The 17,280-nt window shown below is 39.6% G+C and overlaps 2 protein-coding genes and 1 long non-coding RNA gene across 14 annotated transcripts in view; all 3 read left to right on the top strand.

The window, feature by feature from the left end:
* The window catches only part of LOC124409968 (serine/threonine-protein phosphatase 2B catalytic subunit 2-like), a 105,362-nt gene that overhangs the window by 22,143 nt on the left and 65,939 nt on the right, over positions 1-17,280 (top strand). For 5 of the 12 annotated variants that reach the window (XM_046888053.1, XM_046888043.1, XM_046888023.1 and 2 more), the window contains exons 1-4: positions 11,399-11,557; positions 12,004-12,619; positions 13,211-13,489; positions 14,726-14,929. In XM_046888053.1, the coding sequence (XP_046744009.1) occupies positions 12,025-12,619; positions 13,211-13,489; positions 14,726-14,929 (1,078 nt within the window). In that variant the 5' untranslated portion in view covers positions 11,399-11,557; positions 12,004-12,024. Of the gene's footprint in view, positions 1-11,397; positions 11,558-12,003; positions 12,620-13,210; positions 13,490-14,725; positions 14,930-17,280 lie in introns of those variants that run through there. The other 7 variants (XM_046888013.1, XM_046887985.1, XM_046888089.1 and 4 more) reach the window with 5 other exon arrangements.
* On the top strand, positions 5,139-7,073 carry LOC124410033. Its single transcript, XR_006929558.1, has 3 exons — positions 5,139-5,357; positions 5,898-6,186; positions 6,406-7,073. It is a non-coding gene; the product is annotated as an uncharacterized LOC124410033 (long non-coding RNA).
* On the top strand, positions 9,913-10,736 carry LOC124410024. The gene is made up of 2 exons (XM_046888135.1): positions 9,913-10,363; positions 10,462-10,736. The coding sequence occupies exons 1-2, from the start codon at positions 9,958-9,960 to the stop codon at positions 10,545-10,547; spliced, it is 492 nt and encodes a 163-aa protein (XP_046744091.1). The 5' UTR covers positions 9,913-9,957; the 3' UTR covers positions 10,548-10,736.

Below are 17,280 nucleotides of genomic sequence, written 5' to 3'. Positions count from 1 at the left end.
ACGCGTAAGTTTGCATATAAAAAAGAAAAAGAATAAATATTGAAAATAAAAAAACAACAACAACAACAATCAAAAACATTGCGCTGATTTTATTTTATTTTCTATATTATTCATTCGTCGACGGATTACCGAGAGTTTATAGAATGCGGTTGATAAAATGACGACGAATCAGCCCCTTTTCATCTTCATTGACGCGGTAATAAATTGTCAAGTATGAGTAATTGGTTTTTTACCCGTCGATAATTTTCCTTTGAGTGATTCTGCCTGTAATCTTTCAATATAAGGCGTAGGTACAGATACTTTGGAGCGAATATCAAGGGAGAGAATTTGATTCGACTCGAGAAAAAGAGAGGGAAAGAGAGAATCGAAGGAATTAATTCGGAGTCAATCTTATAAGTGGCGGAATTTTCGAGATCAAAGTATAAGGTTAAATTCTAACCGGCGATCCGATTAGTCGCGTGATAAGAAGTCGGGCAATTTAAAGAGGACGAAGAGCCACTTGCTCGTCCTGCAACGTAGTGTGCAGACACCGAGGTATAAACGACTTTGAGAACTCTCGACGCCGCCGCGTATAATCATAGTTCATTAATTTACCGATCAAAGAGAAACCGGGTTTTGCAGTGCACTCGTCACGCTGTTCGCCCGCGATATTTCCGCATACGAGGTTGTTTTAAAGCAGTGGTGCATAACGCTTCGCCCTCGACCACCCTCGACTATCGTCGGGGGCAGAACCTCGTCGACTGCACCGATCAATATTCCGAGCGGTCCATCCCGCGACCTATATATCTCGGGTTTCTTCCTGACTTGATTATATCAACACCTTCTTACCCTTTTTCAATATTCAATTTTTCTTCCACTATGCAGTGTAATAAATAATTCCGGTGTAGTGCAAAGGGGGTGGGATTGAAGCTCCGAATTATTTAGTGGCGAGGCTTGAAGTGAAGAATCGAAAATTTTATGAAATAAAGGAGTTTCGAATGGTCGGAAAGCCAACGGCTCAAAGTTCCGAAAAGTAAACTTTCGACAGAGTGAAATTCCGGAAATTAAAATATAATCGTACCTACGGTATGATTTACTCACCGAGTGGGTGTAAAAATCGGTGAAATTAAAAATCAGAATTACCAGGATTTCGAAGGTGAAAATAATCGAAAATTTTTTACTCGTCGGAGTTAAGATCTTTCGGAAGTTTGAGCGTCAAGTTTCGGCCATTCGAAACTGTGATGTTTCGTAAGAGTTCGATTTCTTTACTGCGGCAGCTCGATCATCTGCCTACAATGATAGTTGCTGTCATAAATTAATTACACGTGTAATGTAAAATCTAAATTGTATATATAAATATACGTATACAAGTATGAGGAACACTCAGCGCAGCGATTGTTTACTGATTAAATTTGTCAGTCGCGCCTCGCGTTCAATTAGTCTCGTTAAACTCATCCCACAATGCCGTGCAAGCACACGTTCGAAACGGCAACAACAATTCTGCACGGTGTACAGCGTGTATTACCTTGGTGCTAATGAAACTCACCCCTCTAGTCGCGGCTACAAGCTGTCAGATTTCTGCCGCTAAAGGTTTAGATTATAACAATTGTTGTTGATGTTGTTATTCTTGTTGTACAAAACCGTTTTTAACGATCGATATGCATTTTACTAAAATTCGATATTTTCTTCATTCCTTGTTTCAGGTAAGGATTGTTTCGCCGAACACACACCTGTCAAGGCCCAAAAACCGGATCAGTATGTGACAAATTCTAATCCAATAATTAAAATCGTCTCCAATATTGAGAATTTTACGATAAACGATTTATATATTATACATATATATATATATTTACTTTCTTCAATGATAATAATCTTAAGTGCTAACATTTTTTTTTTTTTTCTTTTTACATAAGTCGAAGGACAGAAAATTAATCTTGAGAGATGATCTTTCTTCGCGAGTGTCGTAATATGTCATGTATAAACGAAATACAAGTTGCAATGGGAGAAAATCGTCTCAAATTGGATCGGGATCGTTATCGGCGATTACACCGATCCAGCTCGCCATCTCGACGTCAATTTTGTATCTAATCTTCTAATGAGAAGCTGTATGTTATCGTACAGCAACCTCGCAGTGAACGCGTGTACCCGCCTATTCACGTGCAATCGAAAAGATAAGCAAGACAAATAAACAAATGAAAGAATCGAGAAGAAAAACTTGACGAATTCCAAACTACCCGGAATTCATACTTAGAGAAAATTTTTGCAGTTCTTAACGGGGCGAACGAGCCTGGAGTTTCGGAATTTCCCAAGGATATTACACGGGGTCGTACCCACCATGCTATATAATTTGTAACGAGTATTTTATAGCGTGTATTTTAAATTCTCGGTCGAATAAATCAACGCCAAGAACCGTTGGACCCGCGGCTACGACTTGTTATTCATACAAAGTGATTTCGACAATCTTTCGATATTCGTTTTCCCATATAACGACGAAAAGAAGAATCTCTCCGTATTTCCATAACATTACATAATCGGAACGATCCTAAAGTAATAATATTACCCATAGAAATTCGTTGTGAAAAATTTATTCGAAGTAACAAACGGTTGCTTTGACATATGTATATATTTATATAATATATATATAACACATATTTTATATTGCATCGTATAATATCCTGCAGTATCAGGAGCAGCAATCGTCGCTGCAGGTCAAAGCGGTAAATTTGCATCGTGGTACGCAATAACCGCTGCATCGAGCATCTCGTCTAGTTCGCAAATTAGCGCGGAGTAAATTAATTGAGTTATACATACGTGGAATTGATACTGCATGCGATCCCTATTGATGATAGTATGCGACTAACCGAGCAGCTGGTGCGCATGTACGACCAGAAATGGAGTAAAATATCATACGTGTCCGTGAGGATCGATCGGACCCGGGATTTGCTCTGCAGATTTATCCAGCGTACGTCGACCTGAATTGCGATACTTAAGGGGAGAAAAAGAATGAAGAGAGAGAGGGCGAGAGAGCGAGTGAGTGAGTGAGTGAGGGAGGAGGGGGGATGCGAAATGTGAAATATAAGAACAAGAATCGCACTTTTATCCCCCGTTATAAAAACAAACAAAACCATGACAATTTCTTCCTTCCTTTTTTCCCACCCTCTGCATTTTGAGACGAAGCAGGGATTGAAAATATGTCTCGTTTCGTCATGTTACTTATTTTTTAACGCATGAAAATTTCAACATCGTGCAGGTATCGTAGGTATAATAACGGTATTTGTCTTCTTGTGTTCACCAAGTAACGACTTTACGTAACGCGACATTCATATCAGGTACACCTGGCGACATTGAACTTCGCACGGCGTGTATTGTACACACGTGTGGAAAAAAAAAACAGAAAAGCAAAAAGTGGAAAAAAATATAAGAAATAAAACCAGCTACCACACGTTGAATTTTCAATCTGTTCGACGTAAGCAAATCTCCATTTTCCGGTCTACTCCATTCCGCTATGTGAATAATTCGTATACCGTGGGTATAATTCCACTGCATGCGGTACCCAGTAACTTGGGTATTAGAATTGAATAGGAGTTAATTCATTAGACGAGGGAACGTATGTCACGTGACATTCATATTGCCGAATGTAAAAATGTGTAATACCTTTACTGTATGAGAAAAACCGAGACGATGCTGCTGCTGCTGCTACTGCTGTAGTGCAGAGAGCCGTTCGGTGAGTGAAAATCAATTATCGGTCCCGCCTACGACTGCGGAATCTTCACGTTCGAAATACCGTTGCAGAATTTCATCGTATGACATTCCAATTCGTGACAGTCATCGTTAAACAATACAGACAACGCTGTCTAGGCAGTGGGAGAATTATATCTAATTGACTGACGGATGTCGCCCTGTCAGCTGTTTGTTTCGCATCAATTTTTAAACATTTTGAAGTAGCATGCGAGTAGAGAGAGGCAAAATCTTCAGGTGCATTGCGCGCACACGGAGGGAAAGGATTATTTGAGCCAAGTGATATAAATCTGGCGAACGGAATATATATTCATTTAAGCAAAATTTAGTTGAATCCTCCCTAAGAACCGGAAACCGTATCCGTCTGTAGCTTGGGACGAAGGATTGAAAATACGTGTCGTTTCGATTGATTCGATTAAATTTTGTTAGATTAAGAAAAGTATTTTGTTGAATTAATTAAGTAAATATATTGCGTTCGCCGCGTTTAGTTTAATCAAACGAATATCACTTTCGGACTCAAATAATCCTTTCCCTCCGTGCAGCGATATAAGCGATCTTTTCGCAAATAATTAACGCTGCTTCGATAGACGGCGGTGAAAATTTTTGCAAATTTCTCTTCAGTACACCTGCGCCGAGACATGCGAAATTGTTGTTATACCGCTTGCCAATTTTTTATTGTTTAGTTAAATTTTCACCGGGATTTTTTTGCGTTAGACTTGTCGGGCTGCAGCTAAAATAAAACTAGTGACTCACGATCGGATCGAGTCTACATTTTAGCCTTATCAAGGTACCTAACTACATGTACCTGCTTATTGTTACTTCCAATAGAGTGTCTGTAGTAATAATATTGATAATAATAATAATACTAGCACCACTACTACTACTCTCTATTATCGCTGTAAGAGGAGAACAGTGCTCGTCGTAATCTTCGGTAAGTCAAAGCGTGTATAGTAGATAAATAGGAACGTCCAGGTCGGTCAGTCGGATGATGTCGTTGAAATGGAACGCGCAGATCCACCTGTCGGATAATCTGTTTACTCAAAAGTTATTCTTCCGGAATTTCAGCGTTGATATTATTTCTTGGCTTGGTGATCGGTGCGGCCGCTTTTCAAATTCGAATAAACAATCGCGCAACTTTCGTTTTCAATATTTTTCAATTACGCGTCTCTGTCCATGCGATATATATATTATTTATCTTTTAAATTGCGCCTCATTTTTTCACTTTAATCATCGAAAACAATTTTTCTCTGTTGTTTTGCGTAGCTTGACAGCAGCGAAGCGACGGTGAAAGAAATTTGAGAGAAATGAGAATAGGAGGAAGCATTAAAATAAAAAAAAAAAAGATGATTCGTTATCATGTTTTGCAATACTTATACGTGGAGCGGTTCTTTTGTCTCCGATTCGAAACGAACGTTTCCGTTCATAGACTGCGATTTGAAAACGGGATGTTGTCGATATTATACTTGGGTGCGGATTAGAGTAGTAATCAGACTTACCGATCACCGCGCTCTCGTCGTGAGCCTCCTTTTCCGGTTGCACGGTGCTGGAGGATATCTGGAAGAAAAATATTCCCAATAAATAATCCGTGATAACTGCGAGCATCGTAGGAGTAAAATGAGCCTCGGTTGTTCCTGGAGAACGTAAGTAGTTAATCAGTAATCTCTGAAGTAGAGTTTGTCGCATATCTCCAATATGAGATGTGAGAAACGAAAGAGACGAAGAAAGAGCCAAATTCCATCGCGAACACGTTTCGAAATGATGTATTGATTCATTGCCAATTCAGCTGTTCAGCTATAGCCTGTACTTGTTAAAATTCGCAATATGCGGTTCTCGGTTATCGAACGAAGCTCGAATCGAATTCCCAAGCAAGACGTCTGTCTATTCAAGCAGCGATCTACCAGCGACAGTATTTGACACGAGTGTTGTTGCACGAGTCCTGAAAGCCGGGAGTCACTTCGACCTTGTTTAACAGACTGCGAATATTTTCAATTGATATCGCGTACAACATAACACCGGAATAATACATCCACCGAGAAATTCTCAAGTCAACTTTGTTCGTCTGTTTTTTCTCTCTCTCTCTTTCTCTCTCTACAATAATTTTACCGTCAAAAATAAAATGTAATTTGCAGGCAAAAATAATAACTGTATAATACTAAATTTTCACCGCCGTATCGTTTCAGTTACTCTGCATTGTTGCGATCCGTTGAGAAATGCGGCACATGAATATCATGAGAAACGTGAGCCGTTTCGACTTTATTTCTCTCATTGAAGAATTGACTGTAAATACGAAGAGAGAAGATCCAGACTTCTTAAAAATGAAGCTCGTCTCACCCCACGTCAACTTGAGAGAGATAAAGAATTGCCCGTCGAAAGTTTCCTCGATTCGGTTAGGAGACAGGAATTCTTGTCTCATCGTCGATTATTCATCATCGTCATGACTCTTTAGGAGAAATCGATAAGATCTTCAGGGTGAGATAAATGAAATGTATTATACAATTTAACCGTAAAAATATCCCTCCCTCCCTCTCTTAGAGAAGATAAGCAAAATTTGCAAAAGAAAGAAAGAAAAAAAAAAAAAAAATCATCCGACGGAATGACGATACTTTAAAAAAGGTGCATAAATTTTTATTTTATTTTTGTTCAACGAGAACGGAATAATCGAAGAACTCGTTACTTCCTCGTTAATAGGGTGAACCAGTGCTCTCGGGAGGACGCGGCTTCGTTTTAAAACTTTCTTCGCATCCGACAAGCCTGCATACGAACCGAAAGATTCCCGAGGAGGTAATGACGAGATCTTTATCACCGTAATTTGGCGGCGAAGATTTGACGTTCGAAGTGATTACGAACGGCTGTATAAGTTCTGCACGTTCGGCTGGTTTAATTAAGCGAGCCTGGAGAAGCTCGATAAATGCCGCAGTTGTACTTGTACAGCTTTCGTACATCGTCATGCGCCGGAGGAAGCTAATTTTCGTAACACGGTGCGAAAAACTTGGGCTGATCGCAGTGCCGAATGCGAATCTCCGGATATTAGCATTTTTCAATGGGTACCCATCGTCAAATATAACGACGTCGTTTTCAAAAGCTGAAAAATCGCTATCGTCTCGTTATTCTCATCCGTCACTGCGATGCAGCCGCAGCTGACTTCGTCGTGACGCAATTTCACGAATAATTTTCCTCCCCATATTACAAACTATCCTTGAAATTCGGCGCGGATCTTCGACGCTAATATTTCCTTTACTTTCTCTCACATCTCGGTTTCATCGGATCTCAAAGTCTCGCTATGATTCTGCTTCTTTCTTTCTTTAAGACCTGAGAAAAATGTTGTGAAGTGTTTACGACCGACTGAAATTTTATTTACATCCTACTTGCTCTGTAACATTTGGCAATAGGGTAGTTTATAGACTGTCTCACAATGTTCATCTGTATTTATTTAACGTCATCGTCATCGTGTCACTGGTCAGATGAACATGGTGACAGCCTATGATGATGTAATTATTTTTCACGTGGAAAAATTTGTCGAATCTTACGTGCGTTGGATATGTTGAATAAATTTTGGCCTACAGTTTTTAAAAGTCGCTGGTTAAAAATTGTAACAAAATTTATTAAAATATTCACCTACGATTTACCGCATAAATTGATGGTTTACTCTAAGACTGAAATTCTCCTCATTTTTCTCAATCGTCAAATCGATGTTTTTTTTTTGCAAATTAATCATATCATCACTCCTTAAGATTGTCTTTTATAATTTTAGTCACGATTCAAATTCCAAATTCTTCGACGGGCAAAACTGACGCGTTGATCGAATAATTATTTCGATCGCGTGTCAATGAAACGATAAATAATGCAAATTTCGAACGTAACACGCGTGGTTTTTTTCAAGGACGGTTCCAACCACCGCGAGCCTCGCACGATGCGAGCAATCATTATTATATAAAAAGTTTAAAGTTGTATCCCAAAATGTTGAATAATTGTTTTAGTGTTACTTTGTTCTTGTAAAATATGTTGAAAAATGTGCCAAGATCGACGAAACGTATTTTCCACTTTTTTTATTCTATTTTTGATATTTGACTAAAATTTCATTTATAATTGACCGAGTATCTAGTTCTTAGGTATTCGCCAATTGTTTTATCCGCCGAGCCGACGTTTTAAATTCGACCAGAAATTAATTCCCGCGTTTCGTATCTTTCTCAGGCTGAACATCCGGCCATTTTTATAACTTGGCACAGTTTTCACTTTATTTGATAATTTTTGTCATAGGATATTTGTGTGTATAATGCGTGGCGAATATTAGGGTTCCCCTGAGTAATAGATGCAAGGCAATTGAAAATGTTATGAATATAAGTCGAAATTTATTCGTGTGTGTGTGTGTGTGTGTTGTACATGTATGATATATAAGTGTCAATTTAAGTATGTCCGTGTCCACGTGAACATGCCAACAAACGAAAAATTCGTAATTCCAATTTACGTGATATCTAGAAAAAAGAAAAAATAAACTGTGTTTCTGAATTTTTTCGTTTAGCCAATTGTTCGAAAAGAAGCGTTACTCGTTCAGATTATTTAGATTAACTGAGAAGTACCGAGCGGAACATTAATGGATCGCATAAAATTTGAAAAGACGTATCCAAGGACCGCGTAGTTATTGAACTATTCTTCCATCCACGACATTTATGAGTGTAAAAGTTTTCCATTATTAAATCTACAGAGGCATTTAATTTTTGTAATGGAATTTCAGCGGTTTTTTTAACTTCGTATGACGAATGGAAATTGTTAGAAACAAATCTAATCACCACTCGAATAAGGATTAGAATTTTTATTTAAATGATTTGCTAATAAAAGTTAGTCTTGAAAGAATTAACGGACAATTGGAGATAAGTAGTTCAATTATTATATGGTCATTGGATAGATCTATTCAAGACTTTTGAAATAATATCCAACTTAGTGTTTCACTCTGTGGATCTCGAGTTAACCAGGAAACCTCAAAAAGAAAAATTGTTTTTCCAATAATTTTTCCAGAATTCTCATGCTTTTCGATCATACAGAAACACGATGCAAATTTCAAGGTTTCGCGATATCTAATAGAAATTACGAGGTTGTCGTCTATTCGCATTTTCACGCATAGATTCATATTGTATTTATATTTATAATTATATTATATCGTTAGATGAATCGGATAATGTGATTTATGTATGCGAAAAAAGGCAAACTGTCTGCAATTTATCTTCAGTTTTATTAATAAGCTTATATAAGTTCGAGGTGTATAAAATATGCGATGTTTTGAATATTCATACGATGTCATATGGTGCAGTGTTTTTTTTTTTTTTTTTTGTTATTTTCGTTTTTATTTTTTTATTATTATTACTAGTAAAAGAGAAAAAAACAAGAGCTGGAATTCTGATATGAAAGATGAAAATTTCTATTATTATTATAATTGCTGTTACTGTTGTTGTAGTTATTATCTTGGTTATAGGTATACGATCGGATTGTAAATGATATGGAGATTAGGAAGTACATGGATTTTAACTGTTTGTTTGATTTGTATTAATAAATTCTATTCTGTAAATACATCAAATTTCAATACATCCTGTATATAATAGCAGCTTAAACTGCGAACCGTTTTGCAGTTAAAAATTGCAAATAGAGCGTGATCGGAATGAAGGTCTGTAGATAATTTGTGCAATTTCGATGAATAATGCGCGATATAAAAAGTAGAACAAAATCATCGATCTGTAACAAATTAATTCTTTCGTGAATTGCTGTAGTTTGTCGTAATTTTAACGCAATTCGAATTATTGACCGATTATATCGACGTGGCGAAGATTAATTTATAGCCTAAAGGCTTTGGTGTGCGGTTGTTAATAAATCACGTATGAATTATCATAAGAATATCAGATCGTGAGCGTGTCAGAAATGATTGAGTACCGTCGTAAAAATCAGATTCAAGTAGACACGTATTTAGTATTAATCTTATAAACTCGATCAAAGAAACGCGAAATCGAACTAATAACTTTAAGAATACTTTCGATTCCAATCTGACACGGGTAAGTGCAGCGAGAAACTTTGAGCAATGCTTGTCGAGTTCTTCTTTGATCTTCTTTATAATTTGGAAATCTGAAGTCAGCGTTCAATTTGCGCGGTTTGTGCGAATCGTCGGTCAGCCTCCGAACTAAGTTCGTATTATACATAGACTTTGCAATCAGAGAGGCCGAGTCATCTTCGTGCTGATATCCGAGAGGGTCCAAGATGTCGGATATCGTCATCTCCGAGTGTACGAGTACTACAAAATCGCCGAACAAGTTAGCTCCGACCGCGAATTCGACGGCGCGTGATCGCTGGTGGTCGCCAGCGATTAGAAAAGTGACGAGAAAAAACTACATCTGTGATCTATACGTGAAGATGCGCCAGCGTCTGAACAAAGTTAACCGCGTATCAAAGTCCATTTTACCGCCAGCAAAGATCCACTTCGAGGTGGACGAAGATCCGGGCGGCGTGATCACGGAATCGTACGTGAAAAAGTTTTCCCTCATCAAGTCAATTTTCGACGTTAGAGAGAACAATAACCTCGAGCTTTTCGCCGATCATAACGTCGAGGATAAACCGAGTGTTCACGAAATCAACGCCTGGGCTATTCAGCTCGATGCTGAAGCTGGTGGGTCTTATATATGAATTTATATTTACGTTTTTTTTCTCTTGATCTGCTCAATAATTTTCCCCGTAACATGACAGATAAGGTTGTTTAAATTGCAGCTCACTCAACCCTCTTGGACATGACGGAGGACGCGAAATATGCATCGCCACAAGAATCAGAAACAGCGATGAAACGTGCTTTTTGATATTATTGGGTTGAAAAATCGGTCGTCCTTAAACCGGCCTCCGCTGGAATTAGCCGATCCTCAAAGCTTTCTGTACCTACTATTAAGTCATGGATTAGAATTAGTAGCGTTGTTAATTAATTTCTCTTTCTTAATGAACTGTCCGAGCTGGGACTCGGGGTTTTCACATACCGAAGAGAAATAATGTAATTATTGCGACAGTTTGATCCAGCTGTATTCCAATTTTAATCTTTGTATTCTGTACTATTGAAGCTTGAAATTTGTATCATGTCATAAGTGAATAAATGTATAATCTCATTCCTAAATTAATCCGCGTGGTATGCCGATCCTAACCGTAAGCTATCCAGTTGGTAAACCTGTGATAATCACTAAAACATAAGTGTATAGATAGGAAACTGCTTTGTCGAAGATACAACGGCTCAAATTTGTCCGGAAGTATTGAGGCAATGACGTAAATTAAGGAAAGGAAAGGATCATTTCAGCACATACCTTACGATAGTTAGACGGTGCGATTCGGACAATTTGCGAATAAGTTGACGGCGCCACGAGACTATCAAGCCTGCACCTGCCGATAGAACGAAATGTATGCCCGTATATATACTTGTAACGACCGAATGAATGTTTCGGCTGTAAAGTGTCAGGATCGTGTCTTATTCTACACGGTATTACGTATGCGACACGTAAAGAACATCCCGAGGATTATTGCGGGATCTCCGATCGAACGAAGCTTCGAACGCAGCCCGTGGCGAGGCTGAAAGCTCAACGGAAGTCCCTCTGCACATTTCCACGTATTCGTCTTATCATTATCCGTGTTTCTCGGACCCGTTTCTCCTCTACGTGCTCGGTGCGTTTCGTGTTAAGACCTTTCGACGTTCCAACGTTCGTGCTTCGGGAAGAATTTTTGATATCTACACCGTTGATTTCCTTTTTGAAAGGGTTCGCGAGTATATTTGAAGACTTGAAGTACGTAAGTGAATCCTACTTGTATATTCAGGGCGAAAAGTTGCGAGGTGAGTAGAATATTTTCTTGTTTTTTGTTCTTGTTCTTGCTCTCCTGGCCATGACCTGATCTCCTTTACATGCCTTTAACTCGCCGCTGTACTGCAGCAGTTATTATACGTGTATATATGAGCATGACAAAGTCCCAGGATTTTTAAAGCTTGTAAATATCCTGCGAATAAATGCAATACGGTTTTAATTCCCTCGCGATAACTCTGAAGAACGCTGTTTGGATGTTTATTGCTCACGCGTTTATCAGACTGGGTGTAAAAATTTGGCTAAAAAGATTTTGCAATACGATAAAAATATTCGTCAGAAGTTCGTTTTACTTTTGTAAAGAATCAAATAATATTTCGCCTCGTGATTAATCCCGTCTCGCAAAAAACTCTGATTCAGCATTTTCACTGTCACCAGACAGGAACGGAGTGTTTATTTTATTTATTTGTTTTTTCAACAGTCGAGTGGATTAGCCAACAAAATGGCCGAACGTAGATTACCATCCGCTAAGAAAGATCCACCGGAAGAAAATCTTTCGAATACTATAGACGACAATAACAACAACAACGATGAAGGTTACAAATATAGCATATGCAAATCCCAGATTAGTCGCAGCGTTGTTTCGACTGCTACAAGAGGCTTTGAAAGATGGTTGAGTCGGGACAAATCATTGAAGATAACCGATTCAAAATCTGAGTCGAAACAATCGCGGGCTCAGTCTTCATCTCCTGAGGGTAGTCCGCGAGTCGAAACCAAGAATGACGGTTGGTACGTTATGAAAAATCGCTTCGGTTTCACTCAGTTCAGCAGAGTAAAGTCGCTATCGGAAGGCAACGGCAACATCGACGATCCAAAACCATCCACTTCGCGTGAATCGTCGGAAAACGTGGAACCCGATCGTTGCGTCGTTGTAGCGGAGAAGTCGAACGATCGTCACGGAGAACTTCCGAGCAATGATTATTCGGGAGAAAAATCAACTGACGGTGTGAAAGTTGCGAATGATGAAGAGAGCCTGGACGAGTTGTTGAAGGAAGCCTGCAAAATCGAAAGTAAAATCCAAGCCTCCGGAATTTTAGGTATACAATTCCACGTTTTTAACGGAACTTTTAACGCGACTTATAGATTTTTAAGGAAACGTTGAGAAAGACGACTTTTTTACAATGACAGTGAAGAAGAAAAATGAAGAAAGAAACGATACTAGAAAGAAGAAGCGTCTTTGATCGCGATGCTGCGAGGAACCTTGGACAGAGTATGTCTCTAACCGAGAAACCAAAGTTAGTAAAGAAAGTTACCAAAGTTTCGAGAACGAAGAGAGCTCGATGTGAAACTCGTAGGGTGATCAAACCTTGGGGAATGATAGTTTTATCGGTGTTTGATAAAGGGGACAAGCTGTGCAATAAACGGGGTTGAATTCGTCGAAGGTTTTAGTGCCGAAATCTTTTCACGGTCAGATATAACGCGAAAATCATTCTGGGTTAAGTTTTCTTTAAAAACTTTCGCAACTTCCGTTCCAACGGTATAGTTTAATATACCTACTTTATTATTCGACTTGGCAGCCACGGTTTTTCGCGCGCAGCATCACGACGTAAGACGTAGACGTAATTTTCGCCTTTTCGCGAGCAAGAATTTTAGCCGAGGTGTGCCTCTGGGCGATTCTCACCTTTCAGATGCGGCTGCCGATCCGGTTGAACCCAAGGAAATCGACGACGTGTTCAAAAATACAGAGACCTGCGTCAATGCCATGATTAAAATGGAAGCCACCTTCAGAGAAGCTCGAAAATTGTTACACCTCGCTATGGCCGAGGGAGAGCTCCACCCCCGCTGTGATGTTGCTCCGAAGCCCTTCACAGCGGAGAATAACAAGCAGACGACACCGAAGATATTGCGTACATTGCCACCGCTGCCTGACGATAAACCACGAGAACCGCTCGATGAACAACGTCCAGGTAGACTCCTGGGTGCAACGAAAGCCGCAATGTGATTCGGCGGTTAATTAGGGGAGTTGAAAAAGCTTGAGAAGGTCGAATCTCACAATCAGAATCCCGGGATTAGAACGAAATTTTAATTAAGTCGTAAAATAATAGCGAACTAGTATTTCATTTATACGTTTTTATTCTCGAGGATGCATGGCGAGTGCTCCTCCCTTATCTCTAATCTCTCTAAGTATTTCGTTTCTCTCCGCTCGCTTCTTTTGCCTTTTAGAAAATTAATCAGCATAAATCAGTTGGAAACGTGCTTTGCGCAGCATGTTTAAAAAGCTCGTAGGTATACCTACGTGTAATCTACGTGCTGAATTGTGCGCGTAATAGTTGAGTACAAAGTGCAGTAGAAAGGGTGTGAGGCAATCGCGCCGAGCTAAAGACGTGCTTTTTGCGTAACTTTTTCTCTAACCTTTTAATCTGATTCAAGCGGAATGGAAATTTTTACCTCATTACTTTTATCCACCTTTTTCGCAGCTCTTTTTCTCAACGAAAAAGAAATATAACAACCGAAAGGAAAGTGTACCGCTGCAGTATCGCGTTCGCAATAGCAATGTAAGAAATAAAAGAATATTTCCCCGACAAGTGAGAAGAAAGAAGGTAATAAAAATGCGCAACAACAAGCCGGCTAATCCCGTACAACTTAAGCCTCGAGATGCCTAGATGCCTTGAATAAATATTGATCCAACTATATACGCCTTAGAGAGTACAACGATATTATCATCAAACATAACCTTGTATTTATGTTGTTAATACTAAACACATATAACTCTGCATGCATAAGGGTATAATGCTGTATTGATAATACTTGCGCGGCAGAGAGTCTCGGGTTTGTACAATAGGTGAACGCGTGCGACTCGACCGGCACTTTGTGTTGTCTGTAGACCGCTGCTGTAGGTGGAGAGATTAACGCATGGGAGCGGTAGATAAGAAAATTAAACATCAGAGGCAAGATTACCGAAGCAAATCTTGGCCTGAGTCTGTATAGACACTCTACAGACGCACACCCAGAGTAAAATCCGTCTCAATTGTAATCGTAATTTTACAGCAACATGAAAAAAAAAAAAAAAAAAAAAAAATTGAGAGAGAAAGAAAAAAGTTCAGACGCAGCTTGAAAATTGCCGAAGTTGTTTTGGTCCCGCAGACAGGTGCTCGACAAATTTCCGTAACTCATCCCCTTTTCTTTGATCTTTGTGTCACCAGGTGTGCCGTTTCCGCCGTCGCACAAGCTCACCGTCGCCGAGGTATTCGACTCGCGGACAGGCAAACCACGACCCGACATCCTGAAACAGCACTTCATCCTCGAAGGAAGGATCGACGAGGCGGCGGCGCTGCGCATAGTTACCGACGGAGCGAGTCTTCTGCGTTCGGAAAGAACGATGATCGACATAGAAGCCCCCGTTACCGGTGAGCGATTGTCCGAACGATGTTCTTTTGTCACACAATTTACCCCCGAGCAATGCTTTTATTTCATATTATTATTATATTGTATATACGCAGACCTAGTATCCCCGATACGCGTTGTAATTTATCACCGCGAATAACCGCTGTGTAACGTGCTTTTACTCACTCCCGCGCAGCCAACATTTGCAAAGCGTTTTACAACGCTCATTGACAAACAAAGCGGCTAAGATGTATCGCTGGATGGTCGAGGGGGGGTTTTAAGCAGTAATAAGAGCCGAAGACATCGAGGCAAAGAACGAGGTTGAAAAAGCTTTGGAAGCCGAGAGAAGAAATGGAAAAAGAAAAATTCCCAGGTTGTATCTACGGTTGCTTTGACGTCGAAAGTTCAAACACATTTTGTTTAATTTTCACGATCAACGCTTCTAATTCTCTTCGATGCGAGGAAATACTCTTTCAAAGTTTCATCGCCTCTTCGATCCTTGTATTTAGGTGTTTTACGAGTATGTGACAACGACGCGTCGAGCTCTGCTTTCCTTTCCCTTCCAGCTGTTCTCGACTCTTCGATGCTTGTCACTTCTCTCCTTTAAACTGACAACGAAAGACGGGAACCAGGCCGAACGTCTGACTCGATGTCACATGCACTCAACGATTACTCTCTACAACTCGACGAGTCAAGCACCGACTGAAATTTCCCCCAAGAAATTTTCACCTTCTTCTCACCATTGAAACAACGTTCCAACGGAGTAAACTTTGACGTAGCAATTAGCACCGACACAGTATTGTTTTGACATTTGTAATTCGTCTTCACTCGTTAACGACGCGTTCAAACATCCCGCGATAATATATATCTGGCTATTATGAATATGCGTGCATGATTTCACAAGAGGAATGTTACTCGCGGTAAATCGAATCGAGTCGATTTCACCTTTCAAGTTGACGCGATGTTACGCGATCAGACGTAAGCGCATTCAGGATTCTTGTAACACTCTTATCGAGGTCTGTTCGTCAAGACATCGCGACGCCGGTGGTTTCCGCTTTGGGTTAACGGGGCCATTGACAACCAAAGGTTAAAGGTCGGACCAGTGGTGACGTGAATAATTTACAAGTTCCGACGCTCGAGCGATGTTCAATTGTTTTTTCACCTGGTGTTTTGCTTTCGAGCTTTAAACGCGTAGGTAAAAGCATAGTATAAGGTATCTTCTACTCGAGAGCTGGTTCTGAATTTGCACTCAACTTATTTTTATCGTCTAAAACTACGTCAACGTCGTCGTCTTGCGAAATCGCGCGAGTCAAATTCAAGAAAAAAGATTGAATATCATAATATTTGCGATAAAATATTTGGCATGTATAACGGACGAGAATGCAGGCATTTTGTTGGAATCAAAAATATTTGATCGTCGTAGTTTGAACGGGAGAGAAAAATTTGCCTCCGTGAATTTTTCCCGAATTCCTGAACACACACTCTGCACCATTACCAGTATCATTCGGGGAGGTGTTGAATCCAGTTTATAATTCACCGACTAAAATTTACAACGTTCCAACCTGTTTTCTTGTTTTTTGAGGGATTATTTCGTGGCACCTGAAAAATTACACATCATTTCAACGTCAATTATAAACGTCACGATTCATCGGTTTGATAGAACGACAAAAAACCGGAGAAAAGTCGGGAGAAGAATCCAGTCACCGCGTTTTCTCGCCCCAGTAAATACCTCGAATTGTCAGTCGTTTTGTCACCTTGGAGAGAGAATTGTGGGACATCGGGAGAGATGCCAGGTTGCTGCTCAACGCGGCCAACTCGGAAACGTAATACCCTCGGATGCATCATCTGTAAACCCATTCCAACTAGCGAATAACACCTGCCGAGCCCGCGGTTCTCTATCGTGTTAAACCGATTCGACGGGGCGTCGCATAATCGTCCAAAACGGGGTAAGTTGTTTAAAAAATGACTAGAGAACGGCCATCTGCCGATCAGAATCGGAAGTTTTTTTTTTTTTTCTTTCTTCAATTTTGGATGGAAAATCAAGGTCGGAAAATTTACAACAGATTATCAGAGGCCGTTTTTAAAAAGGAGAATATCATTTTTTTTAACCTGGACCTTATTTTCGGAAAAATGGCAGTTTGAATTAGTCCTGAAATAAGATTGTTTCAAAAATTGTCAAAATCTGACCTCAGGCTCGTGATCAGCAATCAAAAAAACCCACGAATAATAAAATTCAGGCGAAAATATTGAGTAGGAAAATTTTTTTTTTTCAAAATGTGGACGAGGTTAAGGAAAACGAAATTTTTCTTTTAAGAAACAGCCTCCGACAATCTGTTATACATTTGCCAATTAACCTTTTTATTGAAGAAAGAAA

The sequence above is a fragment of the Diprion similis genome, chromosome 1 (assembly GCF_021155765.1).
Source record: "Diprion similis isolate iyDipSimi1 chromosome 1, iyDipSimi1.1, whole genome shotgun sequence".
Classification (NCBI taxonomy): domain Eukaryota; kingdom Metazoa; phylum Arthropoda; class Insecta; order Hymenoptera; family Diprionidae; genus Diprion; species Diprion similis.
Note: the sequence above shows the minus strand (reverse complement) of the source record. Positions and strands in the feature narration are given on the sequence as shown.

Excerpts from the sequence above, each read along its gene's own strand:
- LOC124410024 (XM_046888135.1), top strand. The coding sequence starts at position 9,958 with ATGTCGGATATCGTCATCTCCGAGTGTACGAGTACTACAAAATCGCCG. Across the intron at positions 10,364-10,461 it reads TCAGCTCGATGCTGAAGCTG|CTCACTCAACCCTCTTGGAC; the intron begins GTGGGTCTTATA and ends TTTAAATTGCAG.